Raw genomic sequence first — 20178 nt, forward strand, 5'->3', positions numbered from 1 at the left:
TCTGTTACATTTTTTTTGGTTATAGTTTTGTATTTTATTAATGTTATATATACAACAGGGGATGTTGGAAATGATTTAAATGTAGGAACTCATGGATTTAAAATAAAGGCAAATAATCAGCATGCAGAGTAAAGGGTCAATTAAAGTAATTACATACAATGTGAACGGTCTGGGAAACCCAATTTAAAAGGAATAAAGTCATGTCAAAATTAAAAAGAGATGGAGTTGAAATAGCCCTCCTTCAGGAGACTCATCTAACAGAACAGGAACACCAAAAACTTAAAAAGTAGAACTTCAGTTCATATTCATCCTCATACAGAAAGGGATCCAGGAGGGGCGTAACAATCTTAATCTCCAGTCAATTAAACTTTGAATGCACATGTGAAAAAAAGGACAAAGATGGGAGATATGTACTGATTCGGGGAAATTTGGAGGGTACTTTAGTTACCCTCCTGAATGTATATGCCCCCCCGGGATCTGAATGGTCATTTTACAAACACATTTTTGAAATAATAACATTGGAGGCCCAAGGAATTCTAATTTGTGGGGGAGATTTCAATGTTAGACTTAACCCAACTTTAGATACATCAAAACCCCTTCCCTCAGGAGGGAAAAAAATCACCAAGAACATTACATTGATCTTGGGAGACCTAGGGCTCTCAGATATATGGCGAGACCTAAATCCGTCTACGAAAGATTTTACCTTTTACTCACATCCACACTCAGTATACTCAAGGCTCGATTATCTGTTTATGTATCAGAAAGATTTTTACAGGGTCCAAAATTGCAGTATAGGGACCATGGACTTATCAGACCATGCCCCGGTCTCCATGGCACTAAATCTAGGACTAGAAAGGAAAAGCACAATCTGGAGATTGAACACAGGAATTCTTAACCAAATTAGGCCTCAAATCAGGACCCATATAAAAGATTATCTGAACGACAATGACAATGGAGAAGTGTCCCCAATAATCTTGTGGGATGCATGCAAAGCTGTCCTAAGAGGAAACATAATTGGCTATTCCTCAAACATAAATAAGCAAAGAAAAGAGAAAACAAATCAGCTTCAAACAGAACTAAAACATCTAGAAAATATACATAAGAAAACCCTAAATACAAAAACTAAAATGGAAATAGATAAAAAAAAGAACGAACTCCATGAAATCCTCTCTAACGACATAAAAAATAAAATGATCTTTCTAAAACAAAGTTACTATGAGGTAGGAGGTAAATCAGCAAAACTATTGTCTTAAAAAAACAACAGGTAGAAAACACAATTTACAAAATAAAAGACCCTGAAACAAGTATTATACATAGTAATCTAAAAGACATACAACAAACGTTTGTCTGTTTCTATAAAAACCTATACACACAGCCTAAAATAGATAAAACCAACATCAGGAGTTTCCTTGACTTGATCACTTTCCCTAAAGTGAGGGATGAGCAAAATCACAATTTAATTAGAGAAATTACGGGAAAATAAATAGAAAAGGCAATCGCTGATTTAAAGCCCCAGGCCCAGACGGTTTCCCTTCTGAATGGTACAGGGAAATGATGGATCTACTGATCCCAACAATGAGGGATGCTTTTAACCACGTGCTTCAGACAGGTATAGCTCCCCCCTCATGGGGCGAAGCAGTAATCTCCCTGATACCAAAGGAAGGGAAAGACAAATGTGACTGTGGAAGCTATCGTCCAATAAGTGTGCTAAATCAAGACTATAAGATCTTTACCCACATTTTGGCAAAAAGACTCGAAGAAATCCTCCTTCGGATAATAAATCTAGATCAGACAGGATTTATCAAACAACGGCAAACTCAAGATAATATCCGCAGAACTCTACATATAGTTGAACATATATCCAAAAACAAACTCCAGGCAGTACTTTTGAGCCTTGATGCAGAAAAAGCCTTCGATCGAGTTAATTGGAAATTCCTATACCAAGTTCTTGAAAAGTTTGGCTTTCACAAGACATTTATTAATACTGTTCAAGCATTGTACGACAACCCTTATGCAAGAATAAAAATAAATGGAGCCATATCAAATTCTTTCAACCTTGAGAGAGGGACACGACAGGGATGTCCAATTAACCCTCTGTTATTCGCAATTTATATCGAAGCTCTGAGTTTGGGGGTTACTCAAAATAACAATATTACCGGCATAAAAGTATATGGCCAGGAACATAAATTATCATTATTCGCTGATGATATATTAATATACCTGTCAAACCCAGATGAATCATTCTTGAGTTTACTGACCTTTTTGGATACTTATAGTTCTGTCTCAGGGTACAAACTCAATATAACAAAACCCAAATACTGAGCTTTATTTACAAGCCAAGCCAACATATAAACTCGACCATTGTTCTTAATTGGGAACTGGACCACTTAAAATATCTGGGAGTAAACATTTCTAAAGATTCAGAGGACTTGTATACACTAAATTTCAACCCTCTAAATCAGAAAATAAAAGAAGACATAAATAGATGGAACTTGATCCCAGTGCTGAGCTTTGAATCTCGAATAGAATCAGTGAAAATGAACATCCTACCTAGACTTTTATACCTTTTCCAGAATCTACCAATTGAAATCACAGACAAGCAGTTTAACGAATGGGATAAAACCATATCAAGGTACATTTGGCAAGGGAAGAAACCAAGGATTAGATTCTGTACTCTTCAACTAGCAAAAAACAAGGGAGGAGTAGCGCTCCCCTGCTTGAAGGACTACTATATATCAGCCCAATTAAGAAGCTTGTTCTGCTGGTGCAAGCCAGACTACAGAGCTAAATGGAAAGAAATTGAGAATAATGTATCAGGAGAAGTACCAATCGAGGCAAGGTTAGGGGATAAAAAACATATTAAAAACTTACTGGAAAAAGATAACCGCTGGATCAACCTCTCTTTAAAACTATGGCTGAGGGCCATCACCAGGAGTGACTTGCTGGAGGAAATGAAGATATTAAGATGATGCTCACATGATCTTGATTGCACCCCAAGCAAGCTAGATACAACATTTAAAGGCTGGGCCAAACATGGCCTTACTTCATATTGCACATTTTTCAGCAAAGGAACTATGTTTGATTTTCAAACATTAAAAAAACGATATGGGTTGAATAACGGTGATTTTTTTAGATTTCTACAGGTACGCCATTACTTAAATAGTTCCCTGTCAGACAGCCAGAAGGCCCTTGAAAACCCTTTATTAATAGTTTTCACCAGTGCATACACATCAGACACAGGGATGAAAGTAATCTCCAAACTTTACCAAGCTCTTCAAAATATTAAAAAGGAAAATACTTTCTATATAAAACACAAATGGGAAAACGAAACAAAAAAAACCATCCCTGACGAAGTTTGGACAAGCTACTGTACTTTTCAATGGAAGATCTCTAGCTCAGGCACCTACAGAATGTTTAGTTGGAAGATGCTGAGCAGGTATTTTTTCAGCCCTGCCCAGTCATCACATCAGCTAGGGCCCCCCAGCTGCTGGAGGAAATGTGGTTCTCAGTTAGCACATCACTACCATTTGTTTTGGACTTGCCCTTTAATAGTAACTTTTTGGCAAAAGATCCATGTAGAAATTGAAATAATACTACAGGAAAAAATCCCATTAAACTGGGACGAATTTCTATTTGGGCTCGTACATTCAATCCCCTCAAACTTAAAAACAAAACAATTATTTGGAATTCTTACTGTTGCAGCAAAAAAAGCAATAACTAGAAAATGGCTCAAAGCAGACATCCCCTCTCTTGACAACTGGTATGACAAAATCCATGAAATCTATATCATGGAAAGAATCACATTCTCAATGAGACTACAGGAAAACACATTTGAGGAAATATGGAAAAAGTGGAGAATTTACATATCCCAAAGACGACCATCCCTTGTTTGACTGTTCCTATACACCGATTGAATGTATATAGATGTGTATGTATGGACACATGTATGTGTGTGTGTATTGTATGCATATATGCATGTTGATATGAATGCATATGTACATGTGTAGACATTTGCTATTTCAAACAACCCCTGTGTACTTTTTCGTTTTTATTTTATTTTGACTAATTTTGTTTGCTATTTCATTTGTCACTTTCGGGTCTCTAAAAATATATGATTTGAAAAACTGTACTTGTATTATAATGTGACCCCAAATAAATAAAGAATTAAAAAAGCTCACAGCCAAAATGCGAGTGAGCGAGGGAGAGAGGGAGGGTGCACCGGTACCGGCGCTGTTGTTATTAGAATCTGGTGCTAGCTGCTCTAACGGATATAAGAAGAAGATGTTTCTACAATAATGTGGAGGGAGAGTCCTCTCCAGTCAGACTGAGAGGCTGATAGGCTACTACAGCTCAGTGAGGTAAAGGACTCTGAGTGTTTAGATAGTTAACTTTAGTCTAAGTTCAAACGGTTTGGTCACAATTTATGTAAACACATATTTCCAAGGCACTCCTTTATAATTATTGGGATAAACAGGTTTGAAATCATTCCAACGTATACTATAGGACAGTGACCAAAAATATCCTTTAAAACTGGAGAGATACAAACAAATGCATAAATAAATAAATGTTAAGGTAAAATAAGATATGAATGAACAACATAAATAAAATAAGTTACATTAATTTGTTATTGGCTATGGTAGGTTATTGGTTATGTTCACATACTTATTTGATTACATCCACTTGTCTAAGATGACAACAGAGACTTTCGACCCAAAACCAGTAGCTAATCACAGACTCAACCAGAGAGAAAGTAGTAGGCCTACATCATCAGCTACCATGTCTGACAGAGAGGAAGACAGTGAGGAGAACAGTCAGGAGGGTAGTGATGACAGCTTGTAGGATTACTGGTCGTGCTAATGTTGTCTTGTGTTCACCTCTGCATGTGTGTTCTGTGTTCACCTCTGCATGTGTGTTCAGTGCCGTGTGTCTGGCAAATAAAGTCAAGACCCCCTCAAAAGTTACGGTTTATTTCATTTTAAGGATGAGCACCAAGCAACATCTCCAGGTGCTCCTTTGAGAACCAGGGCAAAAAAGTTATGTGCACCCCTGTCTATAGCTTCACTCTCATGCAAAACTGCGTCTGCGAAGCCCCCACTTTTTTATTTTACCATGTGTGTGAATGGGGAGAATCCCCTTCGATTCGATTGGCTCTAAGGTCCAAAATCGACCAATGGGTTCCAGAGAAACGGTAAAACCCCCATTTCCACCCAAATCACCTCAGAGGTGGAGTTTTTTTTTTGCTAAACCTCTCTAAAAAGGTCAAATGTCACTTGTTTTGCATCAATCTTGATACAGGGTACTTATTATATGTTGTACTTTGGATTCCTAAATCTTTTAGTCTACCTTACCATCATCCAAGGGTAGTTTTCACTATAAGTAAAAAATAATTGTTGGACGGACACTATAATTTACAGTTTTTTACTATGTTCAATCTGAATTTTCTTTAAAATAAAAAACATCTATATTGATTCTGACTCTTCTACATCCAACTCACAGGTTTATCATTACTTTGAGAAAAAAGATTATTAATTTAACCCTTTTAGAAGGGAAGATATGGTCATTTGTTCTGGGAATGTCATTTTCGAGCCTGAGACCTGAAAAACAGGCTTATAGGCCTGTGACAAACAGCCAAAAAGGGCTTTAGTTTTCGAGATACCGCTCCCGGAGTTAGGACAAAACACAACTTACTTTTTCCTCATCTCTAAGGCCTCCCATACATGAAATGGATTGTTGTATAAAAATATTTTACTGCAAAAGTGGTGAAATTGATATATAAAGTTATACACCCCAAACAAAAAATAAAGCCTGGCCGTCTGGGGGTTGAGGCATATAAACTCATGTAGATTCACAATGGAAGGTCTGATAGATTTAAAACTTGGCATACCTGAGGTCAGGACATCCCTCTGCATTATAGAAAAGACTGAATGTCAATATCTTACTGTAAATTGGAGATACAGACATTTGAACACATACCTACAATAGGCGGAAATGTAAATCTATGTAGAATGTTCTCTTTACTTTGTAGTGACTCTGACATGGATTGCCATAGCAACACATATGAGGGCTTGTTGGAAATGTGTGGTTCTACTGAATCCAGCAATACTAATTGTGTAAATGTAGCTTACATACTCATGGAGTTATGTCACTAAACGTATAAGGTGTCCCAAATGGGGAAAATATGAAATAGTCCTAATTAAATCTATAGTATCACCAATTAGTTTTATTTTGACTTCACTTATCAGGGGTGGAACATAATAACAAATTATCTTGAGTAGAAGTCCCTAAAAGGTATGACAACTTGAGAATTGTTATTTTTTTAAGTAAAATATTGCAACTTCAACATTAGTGCATAGAAAATGCAGGCCTAAAATGCAATAGAACTACTAACAAAGTAGTAGTTGGACATCAGCTCGTCGCGGGCGATGTTGGTGGTCAGAAACTGATCCACTAAGAACTGCAACACCTTGATTTTACAACTCAAGCTTATGCTCCTCATAACAGCAAGTCATTCAGCTCTGTAGAGAATCAAGAAGTTATACTACAGTATTTGACTCCACCTGCTTTACCTGCATCTTATTGCCTACGTGGGTTTCTTCACAAACTGACAGGTAAATCATTGCAAATATTTTTGGACTGTGAAAAGATGGGACCTTGTCAAATAAAATGGCTAATTAGCTAACTGGAAAGTGACCTAGCTTAATGTTTCATTAATGTAACAGAGCCTGTCCAGTAGCCTATATTCACAATAGACTCTGTTTCTCCTGGCTTAATTAGTATCACTGGTAACAATACTGTAAATAGAGCCTAACAAAAACAGTACAACATAGATACTGTACAAATTCTGAAGTGTATCTTTTTTTTCAATTTTACCAGAATGGAGAGTGATGTACAAACAGTGGATCCAAATCGTTGTATCATCTGTGGTAAACATTTTGAAAAATGGAAGAAACAAGATCCATATGTCAAAAATCCCACAGCAGAAGGCCTCCAACGTATACGAAATGTTGCTCAACAGAGAGATGATGATGATGTTCATAAAACTCTCTCTCCATATACAGATGATATACTTTTGTTTAAAATAAAGGTATCATATCATTGATCATGTAGAGCAAACTACTCCAGTAAGACCAATATCAGTGAGCAACAAGTTGCAAATGTTGAAAGTGAGAGCATACCTGCATCAGTCTCTTCAAGAAGACTGAGTAGGGTTGATACATTATCGTTTGACATACGAAGAGATTGTTTCATTTGTGGGAGGGCCAGATCAAGACCAGAACATCTGACAGCCATTATGACTGGTACAGGTAAGAGTACCCGAGACAAGGTCCTTCATGCAGCATGAAGTTGTACATCTTCGGCTGCTCTCATATCCGGATCTCTTTGCATATGATGCCAAATATCATAGAAGCTGCCTTAAACACTATATCTCTAAACTAAATATAGCAGCTGCCAGACGAAAAAAAGAATCAGAACAGCAGACCAGTATCTATGACAAAGCTTTTATTAAGCTCACTGAACTCATTGACAAAACTATTTTCTCAAAAGAAATGAAAGTGACGACCCTCAACTCCTTGGCTGGGAGGTTTGATGACATACTGAAGACACTGAGGTCTGGGGAAGAAGATGAGACGGTCCAACACACTAAATACAGCTCCTGGAAACTGAAGGAAAAGCTCTTACTGCATTACAAGCACAGGCTGGTATTTGTAGAACGAGCTGGAAAGTCTGATTTGGTATGCTCTGAAAGTGTGCCCATGGGATTGGCAATGAGAGCTGTACAACTCGAAGACAAGCCAGAAGAGACAACAGCTTCTACAGCAGACTGTGATACACAACAGCAAAGTCAAGGTCTCTCTGACAGGCAAATACTACATAGAGCTGCAGACATATTGAGAAAGAGCATGGAGCAGGTTGACCATGACCATAAATCATATGTCAGCAGTGATCGACTATCACGTCTACATTGCAGCAACTATGTACCAAACAATGTTTATGACTTTGTGAACTGGTGTGTTGATTCAAATGCTCACAGAAATTGTGAGACCTGTGATGAGGAACCAGCTTTGAAGGACAATCTGCGTGTCATTGCAATCTGCCATGATCTCATTGCACAGTGCCGTCACATCCATACGCCAATCACACTGGGACTTGCCATTTTGATTCATCATCAATTTGGCAGTAAGTCACTCATCAATGAGCTCAGTGCAATGGGGCACTGTGTTTCCTATACAGAGGTTCGACAGTTCCTCACATCTGTGGCAGCAGACCAGATATCAAGGACAGAGAGTGGTGTCTACATCCCAACTGGCCTCACTGGAGTCACTGAACATGGAATTGTTGATGCAGCCATCGATAACTTTGATCAGAATGAGGATACTCTGGACGGGAAGCAAACAACTCATGCTATGGCATCTGTTGTGTACCGAAGAGGCCATGTCTCCACTGCATATGAATGTCTAGCACAAGTCCCAGAGAGGTCTCTCTCAACCTTGAACACAGCTGACTTGAATGGAGAGAAACTTCACAGATATGTTTGGATTATTTGAATTTGTATTCATTCCGTTTTCATGTGTATAGTCACAGTACAAATTAATTGGTGGGGGTGTTCAATATGAATACTTGGTGAGGTTTAGTGTTCTGAGTTGATATTTAATGCATATGATAACAAGCTTATCTTATTATTTCTGGATACAGATATATCAAACCTCCAAAGCGACCAGAACCGCCCGAACTTCCCAAACCTGAGATACTACACATAAACACAGCAGTCTCCAAAGCAGCAGAAGGCAGAGACCTGGTATGGAAGCTGGCCCGAAACCAGAGCGAGAATCAACAGCATATTCCTGCGTGGTCTGCATTCAATGCCTTCACATCAGACACACCTTGTCCAGTAGCCAGCCATGCCCTTCATAAGAGAATCGCCCTCAGATTTGGTCACCATCTATACAGCTATGATACAGCTTGTACAGCTGAAGAACTCGGACAACACCATGTGCTTGTGACTGCAGACCTTGCAATTTATAGCAAAGTGCAACAGATATTGTGCAACAAACCAGAGCTCTTAAAAGGGAAGATCACAATGAGACTAGGAGGTATGCATATCACAATGGCTTACCTTGCAAGCATTGGAAAGCTCTATGGTGATGGCGGACTGTTTGACATACTCACTGAGTCAGAGTTTATGCAGAGGGCACAGCCCGACAGTTGCTTCAGGGGAAGCAGCTGGCAAGAGGAATAAGGAGCATAAAGCTAGCCTCTGAGGCTCTGTTCAGGCTCTTCTGGAAAGCCATGCAATCATGGCTTGAAAAGAAAGGCAAATGTGCAATAACTGGAGCACAAGAGCAACTCCTACGAGATGTACAGCAAGCATTTCATGGTAATGACAAGGCCACTGCTCAACAGCTTATCGGTGAGGTGGAGACGGAACTTACTGGGTTCCAGAACATTATCAAGACTTTCATAGTTGAAGGGGCTAAGCAATCAGCAACTTTTGGATATTGGTTAATGTTCCTCAAGGGTGCTGATCTGTTGCTAAGGATCCTTCGTTCAGAACGTGAAGCAAACTTTCAACTTCACCTGAATAGCATGTGTGAAGTCATCCCTTGGTTCAGAGCTGCTGGAAGAACCAATTATGCCAAGTGCATGCCGGTCTACGTTGCAGAAATGAAAGCTCTTGAACATGAACAACCAGAAGCATACACATTCATCCAAGAAGGCGGATTTGTTGTCCGCCGGTCAGAGGATCACAGCTTCAACTGTGTGGCGACTGATCAGGCACTGGAGCAAACCATTAACCGAGAAGGCAAGAGTCAGGGTGGAGTTGTTGGCTTCACATTGCGAAAGGCAGCTCTCACAAGATGGTTGATGACAAGGCATGTGAACAGCATACGTGGATGCCATGAAAGACCTTTGTGACACTGATGCAAAGGGCCCAAAAGCACACAAAGAACATGGAGCCTCTAGAATGGACAGAGATTAGGGAGACATACAAAAGATAATGGAAGCTGTGGAGCAGAAGCAGAACCCCTTTGACCTTGATAGTATCCCTGAGGAACTGATCAATATTGCAAGTGGTCAGGTTGCATCTGAGAAAGTTGCAAAAGAGCTGTCAAGTTTCCTCCAAGATAGTGCTGAGCAGAATGCCATCTTTATTGAACAACGCCTGGCAAAATCCAAAAAAACTAAGAGCTTCTGGGATCCTGAGAAAAGAAAACAGTGTGCAACCTTCAAAGACATAAAAACATCAGGTGGAGTCAGTACTAGAAAGGTTCACATGGACTCAGATGTGCTCTTTCGAAGATTACTTGCTGTATCCAAGCAAAGAGAGGTATCCATGGAGACTGTGATGTCTCATGAACTTGCTGCTGTCCCCCCCTCTTTGTTTTATGATGATGGAAGCATGAGAAAGACAACAAAAGCCGACCTTGCTAAAAAATTGGAGTCAGTAGTTGAAGAGACACAGCAGTTGCCTAATGTTGCTGAACCATCTGCATACATCATCGATGACATGGCTCTTCTACAGAGTCTCCCTGACTCAGGCTTTCAGACATTCAATGACCTGGGTGAGTGTGTCTGGAAGAAGATCACAACTCTAATGGAAAAGGAAAACAACAACTGTGTTGCTCTAGTGTTTGATAGGTATGATCATCCACACTCAATCAAAGACCTGGAAAGGCAAAGAAGAGGCACCATCCAAGCAAGCAGATCTACACATGTCATCACAGGCAAAGCCAAAGTTCCTAACTACAGAAAATACCTCAAGGTCAGTGATAACAAGGCTGCTTTATTCAGCTTTGTAAGCAACTACATAGCCAATACAGGGCCCAAGAGAATCTCCTCAGAGAACACAGTCATTTTGGCAGGTGGCTTTGAAAATGGTGAGGAGGTCAAAGTGGTCAGCAAGTCAGGTGTTGACAACTTGACAGATCTGTATAGTGATCTAGCAGAGTCTCATTCTCGGGTCGTCATCAGATGTGATGATACCGACGTACTGGTTTTGCTTGTGTATTATTCCAGCAAAGGAATGTTTGGATCCTCAACGGTGTTCATGCACTCTGGATATGGCCCAAGGGAGAGGTTTGTCCCAGTCTGTCCCATCGCAAAGAAGCTTGGTGCAGCATGTTGTGCATGTCTACCTGCATGCCACGCCCTCATAGGTTGTGATACCACAAGCAGCTTGTACATAATTGGGAAGGCTACTGTGTTTACAAGACTTAAGACCCATCTGAGTGACTTAAATGAGATGGCCAGTTTTGGACTTTCTGGAAGTCTGGAGGAGGCTATTCCTGTGGCAAGAAAGTATGCCCTCCTTCTGTATGGCCAAAAGAAAAGGGAGGATGGCCGTCCTTGCAACACCTTGGATGAGCTGAGGTACACACTAGCATCTACAACAGATTAATCAGCTGCAAATCTACCCCCAACAGAAGATGCCTTCGAGCAACATGTATTAAGAGCCATGTACCAGACCGCAGTGTGGTGTCACAGCCATGTGGCCAAGCCTCATCTCTGGAACCCAGTTGGTAGAGGGTGGAGGCTCAGAGACGATGGGTCTATTGAACCAGTGATGTTCGTCAAAGAACCTGCACCTAAAGAAGTCAGAGACATCACCCACCAAACTGTAAGGCCGGAAAGTGCAATGATAGCAGCAAATGCCAATGTCTTTCAGTAGGCTTGACCTGCACAGAGTTTTGCTCTTGCTCTGACTGCCCAAATGTGAGCCATGTTGTTTTTGATGACAATGTGGATGAGTGATAGAGATGTGTTTATATGCATGTATCCCCCGGCTCCCACTAGCTTAGGTTTACTTAAGTTTAGATAAGAACATTTAATTTGAATACTAAAGTTTGTTAATCCAAAAACCTGTTTCCTTGTCTCTGTGTCTCACCTTCTAGTCCCTGGCACATTTTGGCTGCAGTTGGGCATAACAGTGTATAAAGACACCATAAACGTTGAGTGACATAACTCGATGAGTATGTAAGCTACCTTTACACAATTGGTATTGCTGGATTCAGTAGAACCACACCTTTTCAACAAGCCCTTGTGTGTGTTGCTATGGCAATCCATGTCAGGGTCACTACAAAGTAAAGAGATCATTCTACATAGATACATTTCTGCCTATTGTAGGTATGTGTTCAAATGACTGTATCTCCAATTTACATTCAGTCTTTTATATAATGCAGAGGGATGTCCTGACCTTAGGTATGCCAAGTTTTAAACCTATCAGACCTTCCATTGTGAATCTACATGAGTTGTTATGCCTCAACCCCCAGACGGCCAACCTTTATTTTTAGTGTGGGGTGTCTAACTTTATATATCAATTTCACAACTTTTGCAGTAAAATATTTGTATACAACAATCCATTTCATGTATGGGAGGCCTTAGAGATGAGGAAAAAGTAAGTTGTGTTTTGTCCTAACTCCGGGAGGGGTATCTCAAAAATGTTGGGACCATTGTCACTAGCCTATTAGGGCTAAACTGGTTTAAGAAGCGTCCAAACAAAAATATCAATCATGTCCAATGAGTCCAATGATTAATTTCCTCTATTACATAGCAGCACCCTTCTCCCCATGAAAACTCAAACTACTTCATGTATAACGAACAACAATCAGAATAAGGTTTGAAAATCCAAACAGACACATAGAGTTTACTGTATTTGTTGTCGTATTTTTTGGCTCAGCGAAACCATTCTTTCAATGCACAATGAGGACATAAACGTGAGCTTAAACATTGTTTAAATTCAATGCAAGGGACAAACATATAACCCGCTCACCTGGATTTCTATTCTGCAGGCCCTGTAAAACAAGAGAAGAATTATGAAAATAATGTTTTAAAAAGTATTTAAAAAGCTAAAAGTACTTTCAAAAAGTAAAACATGTAATGATATATCTAATAAATAAATAAAATAACAATGACAAATAGCAAATGAAAAATACAAAGACATAAAAAAGAAAGGGCCAGGACAGTTTCACGAGGAATTAGCTCTGGATGTGCTGCATTGAAGGAGACAAGGTTTTATTGATAGGGATTATATTGTCCTTTCCGGTCGAAGACAGCTGTTCCAGGTTAGGGTGGTCTAATTCCAATTCCAGTTTTTCAATAAAATAAGTAAAGCAGCCAATATGCTGGATACGCTTTTTAAAATCCCACTGGTTTATGTACTGGCTACATGACACATCACTGTCAAGGGTATCATGTTTGTCAAAATAGAAAAAAAGTGCAAAAGTCCAAGAAAAATGGAACAGGATTATAATATAGGTAGCCACTATCAGACCTATTATTGTGAAGAACTTTATTACAAGAATTTGCCAGGAAAACTGAGATAAGAGAAGATAAATGAAAAGTTTGAGGAAAAATGTCAAATGTACTTACACTACAAGAAAGGGAAACATTTCTGGGTGTTGTTATTTATTTAGGTAATTGTGCTTTGGTTTTACTGGTCAGGCCCACTTGAGATCATATTGGTCTGTATGTGGTCCATGCATACAAGGACTTGGACAGCAATGTGTTAGGGCAACATTAACTGCAACTGTATTTGGGTTTCTTTGTTTGTATGTCTTACCAAGGAAGGCTGACCTGGTGTGTTTGTGTTGATTGTAGTCTTGTTGACTGTTGTCCTGCAGGGCTCGTCCAACTCAGCAATGTATCCATCAGCTGTCTCTATTGCTTTTTGCTGGATTGCAACATCAGAGGACTTTAGATCCTTAACTAGCTCACCTTTAAAGAATGAATGATACTGTTAACAGCCTTCACACAAACGTTTTATATTTATAAAAATCACATGTATAATAGGAAATTGTCAATTGTATCAACAATGTTTATTTTGACCTGATTTAAGTGTTAAAAGTGTTAAAAGTAACACCATGTAATAAGGGTAAAATAAAGAAATATAAAACAAATGTGTGCTGAGGTAGCATTCTGCCTTCAAAAAGTTAAATCAATAACGTTTAAAAAAGTAAAGTGGCAATGTAATGTCTAAAGTTTAGCTTCAATAAATCCAAGGAGTTTATGAACCACAGACACAAGAGTGAGTTGGAAGCAGGGCCGTCCCTCCTTACAGGCCGATCATGCAGGCTGCATGGGGCCTCACATTGCGCAGGGGGCCTCGCGCAGGGGGCCTCGGCTTATGAGCTCGGCTTGTGCGCAGTTCTCAACGCAGTTGACACAACACAGAGAAATAATGATAGAAATTTGTGTGTAGTTGTTGATACATTACTGACAGAGGGAACTACATAGAGTGTCGAAGTCACGCCCATCTACTTCCGGTAGATATCATATGATGTTTGTCAATCTTAAAAAATAATTTCCATGTCAAAAAGTCACAGTTTTTCGTAAAACTGTTGAAATATAAGACTATGAAAAATACGCAACTAGAAAGACTACAAATCCCATCATGTCACAATTGTTTTCCTCCACCAAATAAGAGATAGCTAAGATAAGATAACTTTAACAAGATGCCTGTGTGCTTAGTACCAGGTTGTTATCATACCAGCAATGGGTCTTGCTCGTTCTTTCGCTTCCCGTCTGATGAAAGGACCAGGAGTGGCTGGGTCAAGTTAGCTACCTAGCTAGTAGCTAGCACGTTAGTTAGCATTACAGCCTTTGCCTTGTCATTTTTATTAGCCTTAACATGAAGTGACATTAAGTAGGCTAACCCAAAATGTTAAACAGTAAGAGTAGTAGTCATATTTCGTGGACCCTTTGAAGAGTACTGTCACACCGGTGTGATCATTCTATAATACACCATTTAAGCCCGGGGGAGAAATGCTAACGCTAACGCTACATTAGCATCGGCGATCTTTTGTACTTCATGCTATCTGCACAAATGGTTGACATTAAACATTAAAAAGATCAGGCAGTTCAGAGAGGATCAAAGGAAGACAGGCAGCTTTGCATGACATTCTTCTGGACGTGTTTCATTGTGGTTGTAGCTCTTTTCACGACACAGACACAGGTCGGTTCTTTAAAACGGGCGTTTATTTCTTGGGAGTTTTCATCCTGTAGTCTTCCCTCTTCCGTTACGCCGTGAGAACTACAACACCGAAATGACACGCATACATAGCCAAACACATTAGCATATTGTGCTACACATATGAATGAAAACAAGAAAATGAAAACACAAAACAAATACCTCGTTGGCCACTTGTCGTGAAAGGAGATTAATTTAGTTCCTTTTCTGCATAACTTCGTCACAGACCTCCCGTCACACTAAACTTTATCACAGACCTCAGCAGAGCTTCAAAAAGACGTCAACCCACATGGAGTTGTACAGTGTAACAGCAAAACATGCAGTACCAGCACATGAACAAACATTAGTTCCTAGGCACAAGAAACACATACGCATATCGGCCCAAGATGTAAAACAAACTGTATTAAATCATGCCATATTTAACGATTATAAATAACATGAAATAAAGTATTCATTTATCCAATTGAACTATGACATTAACCGTGTTACTCCTTTTAATTAAGGCAACTTCGTTACGTCATTTACAGTGGTGATAGTGAGGGTAGTCGATCCCTTGTTTAGCAAGACAGTAGTGACGGCCATCTTGGTGACGTCTGTGTTGTTTTGCGAGAGCAGAGATGTAGTTCTTTGAGCGTTTCACACAAAAAATGTGTTACTTCACAGTTTTACAACACATTTTTTTTTTTTTTGACTGGCAAAATTATCTTTTAAATTGACAAATATCATATGTGTAATTCGTGGCACAATTCAAACGGGATCGAAAGATAATCGTTCTCTCTCCATTGACTTCAATACATATTTTTTCCGAAATAAGGTCCCATGGAGGTTCACCGGAAGGGGAGGGACTTCGCCACTCTATATGAATACAGATTTAAGAAATATCAGTTTTTGAGCATGTCATAAGCATGTTTTGTCTTGACTATATTACATTATAATAAAATAATATAGTATTTATATTATTGAATTGATTACGATTATTATTATTAGTAGAATTAGTTTATTTGCATTACATATATTTTTATCTTTTTGAGGCTAGTATTTGGCAGGAAATGCAGACGTATTCACCTGTAAACGCATACTGAACGACATACATGCACATTTACCATTTACCTCACTGTATAAAAAAGGAACTGTGTTGATGATAATAATAAACAGGAATTATATTTGCAAAGTACTTTGTTTCCCAAAAAAAAATGTCACTCCTGTCGGTTGGAGGGGGGGCTCATCTCACAATGTCGCTTGGGGCCCCAAGTTGGCCAGGGACGGCCCTGGTTGGAAGGCATACTGTTTCTATATTACCTGCTTTGTGAAACAATACTGCCATTAAGCGTCAAATTATTTGGTACATGCAATCCAACATCTGTCTGTTTAGCTTAGCTTATTACTGACCTTCATCTTGCTACTTTAGACTCTGGCACATCATAACCTAATGTTAGCTGTTAGCTGTTTCGATTATCGCTAGTAACGTTATTGCACTTAATAAGGCTAACCCATATTTTACTCACTTATTTGGTCAACATTCTTCAAAAAACTCTCGAAGTCTTCAAGTTGGTCCATGATGCGTTGGTTCTTTCCAGCCTACTTATAATATTTAACAAGATTGGTAGCTTTATGTTATGTATAAGTTGTATAACACACGCTGAGTTTAGCCTACTTTTCACAGCGTCAGCCTGTCAGCGTTTGTTCGGTTTCCTTGGTGACGTGATGCCTTCACTGCCGCTCGTAAAATATACTACACACAATTGTGTTTTGCCACAGAAGATAATACATGTAGCCTACATAAATAATAACTTAGGTCAGTGGATGATTTTATATATATCCAGTATATTACAGAACGAAGTCTTATGAACAAAAGTGGTATTTCAGTTTAAAGCTTGCCATAAAAGCATATCATCATCACAGAAGTAGCCTATGCAATTCACCATTTTTGTGATCTTCATGACAACACTTCTCACTCGGAATCTGTGTTCATATTTTTCAGTCAATAAAAAACGACGTGGTTTCACAGTTTTATTAATCAATATGTATACATGTATTGCTGCCGTTAGGCCTATACTCTTTGATATTGTGTTAATTAGACTGTAAAGTGATTCAGAGGCACCCTTTTCCTGCATATTCTGTGCTTCCATACTGTGCTGTGAGTCCAGTCAGACTGGCCAAAGATATCTCAACACTTCAATTAACCATATACTGTATAGGCTATATAAATTAACCTGATTTTTAATCTTGATATCCTACACCCTATACAATAGATCAACACTGCCTCCATGTGGTTAAAGACACTTAAAGAGTCAGCTAGTCAAAAACGAATCTGATATTAGCTGATTCTCATTATATAGAAGAATATTTATGTGGCAATCATTTTAGGAGGGATTACAAGATGACTACCCTATAAAACTGTAAAGAAAAGCAACAAAGCCACCAAACAGAATAGGAAATAAATGGGCTTTGATAAGCCCTGTCATCAGTTACAGTAAGTGCCTCACAAATTCTGTCAGTCATTAGTGCGTCATCACATTTTTCCATTGAGTTATTTTTCTTTCACTGCCAGCACAGTATCCTAGAGTAGCCACAATGTGACCACACATTGTCAATAAGAAACATCAAATATTTTAAGGAAATTGTTTTTGGCCAGGATAATTTGTGCAATGTAAGCGGTAAACATATTATATTGATAAAGGATGAAATTAATATTATTTACATTGCGTTTCGTGCCATATCTACAGGATCTGTGTAATGGCTGCTCAGTGGTTGTGAACTGTTCCGTCTTGAACTTTGTGCAGCAAAGTCTTTGAAGACTGAGTGATGGAAAAAGCCAGAGGGGCCCATCAGATGAGGACAAATTGATATTGTCTCACAAGTTTGGACCCACACCAGCAAGAACAGAACATAAGAAATATAGTGAGTGACAGAGAGGATAGTGGCAAACACTTTTTAGAACTACTTCATGTCTAATACAGCTGTAATAAGGTTAAGAAATATAAAGGCTTTCTTGTAAGGGGCCATGTATTTTCAATTCCATCCTTCAACCAAGGAAGTGCAACAAAACAACAAATCCCATTTTGTTGATAAATGGGATAATGCACAGTGCAGCTATAGCTAGCTTGGCTGTGGCTTAAAAAGGATCAATCACATTTTCCCCAATGTAATGTCTTTCTAATTGTGACGTCAATGTAACTGTCTTGAATGTTTACCATATTTTACATGATTCAGTAACTAACAGTGGTGTTGTGTCAGTCAGATTTTTCTTGCAGTTTTTAGACAAAATCTACTGACCTAAAAATCAGTACAGCTGTGAGATGAGGAAGAGCAGGCCCGGACTGGCCATCGGGAGGACCGGGAGGTTTCCCGATGGCCTGGCCTGTTAAGTGGCCTGCTGGCCTGAGGACTTTTTTTTTTTAATGTATGTATTGTGAATGCAACGCTGCGCAAATGTGGGTCTGACTCTGCCTCACAGAGGGTGACTGGCTGTCTACATGATGCGGCCTGCCGACATGGCCACTTTCATACAGATCATACACTAATGCCCTCGATTGGTCTCTGTGTGTCATTCAAGCTCGGGAGGGTGTGTGTTATGTGTGGCGCGAGCGAGTGAGATAAAGCACGCGCACCGGTTACGTGTATTGTTGTTGTTAGCATCTGATGCTAGCTAGCTGCACTAACGGATATAAGGAGCTTTTTCAACAACAAGGTGGAGGGAGAGTCCTCTCCTGTCAGACTGAGAGACTGATAACCTCAGCTCAGGTGAAGTAAAGGACTCTCTGAGTGTTTAGATAGTTAACTTAGTCTAAGTTATCCCAGTGGGTCTCAAACGGTTTGGTCACCATTTATGTAAACACATATTTCCATTTGAGGGGGGAGTGATTAGTAAAATATGCATGAATAATACAAAATAAAAACGTTAACTAGGTGAAAAAAGGTAAGATAAACTATTACAACTTGTTGAGAGCTAAAACTAGTCTTTGCTGCTGCCTCAAAGAGGAGAAGGGAGGAGAGGGGGGAGACAGGAGAGGCTGGTTCAGGAGCAGCACAGACACACTCACAACTACTGTATAAATGAACCAAAAACAAATAAATAAACAAGTTTCAATGTTTTTTCATATTGGATATGGTATGTTATTGGTTATGGCCATGTTCTTATGATTTTATGATTATTTAAATGTATACAGTTTCATATGGGTGTAGTCTCTTTATTTCCCCCTCAAAGTGCACCAGATTGATGCATTTAAGTCCAACATTTAAAAAAAAATCTTACCGCGGGAGCATGCCCCCGGACCCCCCTATAGGATTTGAGGTCCACCTCCACTTAAAATATGTTCACATAGGTTCCTGAATAGATTTGCAAATTTTTTTAAATAGTAACCCATGTCCATATGTTTATTTTTGGGTAGTAGATTTAGAGGGCTATCACTACGGGCAGCAACGCTGTAAATATTGACAAATAAATCCAGCAAAATGGCACAAAAAACTGGTAGTGGCCTGGCTGGGTGTATAATTCCCGGCCTGACTTATTGTCCCAGTCCGGCCCTGAGGAAGAGGCATGTACAAAGTGACTACTGGTATGAAAAATGCAAGCTCTCACAACAACAGTGAGGAATTAATAGTAGACAACATAATTTAGCACAACTGGAATCTATTAAGTATCCTAGGCTGGAGCATTGACCTCATCTTTTAAAGGCCAACGAACAAAGGCAGCTAGATCCAGTCAACGATCACAAACAGTGAACCACTTTATCTTCATTTACAAAGAGCAAATGAGGATACAAATATTCCAGTGACCCAACATTCTGAGCATTCTAGCTTGCCATTTATTTTTATTTTGTTGAAATATTAAGGTGCAGGTCAACAGAGACCACAGCCACACTTAGAAAGACAGAAAGTATGTGAGAATGAAGAGGAGTATGATGAACATATCAGAACAAATATTTGTGGATGACAATGTGAATGTATAATTTCTTTCAAAACAAAGCTAGCAGGTAGAATTGTGTTTGATTTTTATGCATCGTAATACATTCTCAGACTTTGAACATTTTATTGTAAATGTCAGTTTTAGAGAAAAAGAAAGCGGCTGCCAAACTGCAGTAGCCTGTGTTTGGATCGAAGCAGAAAAGAATGTATGGAGTTATTTCTGTGACGGCTAACAGACCATGGCTTTTTGTGGCCAGACTCAAACAGCTTTGGATGCCACAGTGTCGTGTCTCCGAAAAAGACAG

The 20178-nt window shown here is 39.2% G+C and overlaps 1 protein-coding gene across 11 annotated transcripts in view; it reads right to left on the minus strand.

Annotated features, from left to right (window-relative positions):
* ttc12 (tetratricopeptide repeat domain 12) overlaps window positions 1-16613 on the minus strand; it is a 41922-nt gene extending 25309 nt beyond the window's left edge. For 6 of the 11 annotated variants that reach the window (XR_004569912.1, XM_034225511.1, XM_034225517.1 and 3 more), the window contains exons 1-3: window positions 16471-16613; window positions 13559-13713; window positions 12770-12791 (exon numbers count right to left, since the gene is read on the minus strand). Coding sequence is in view for 10 of the 11 variants with exons in the window: in XM_034225511.1 (XP_034081402.1) it covers window positions 12770-12791; window positions 13559-13713; window positions 16471-16522 (229 nt within the window). In the remaining variant the exon portion in view is untranslated. Of the gene's footprint in view, window positions 1-12769; window positions 12792-13558; window positions 13714-15127; window positions 15262-16470 lie in introns of those variants that run through there. The other 5 variants (XM_034225513.1, XM_034225512.1, XM_034225510.1 and 2 more) reach the window with 3 other exon arrangements.
* Window positions 16614-20178: the final 3565 nt, after the last annotated feature.

This window comes from Gymnodraco acuticeps, unplaced genomic scaffold (genome assembly GCF_902827175.1).
Source record: "Gymnodraco acuticeps unplaced genomic scaffold, fGymAcu1.1, whole genome shotgun sequence".
Lineage (NCBI taxonomy): Eukaryota > Metazoa > Chordata > Actinopteri > Perciformes > Bathydraconidae > Gymnodraco > Gymnodraco acuticeps.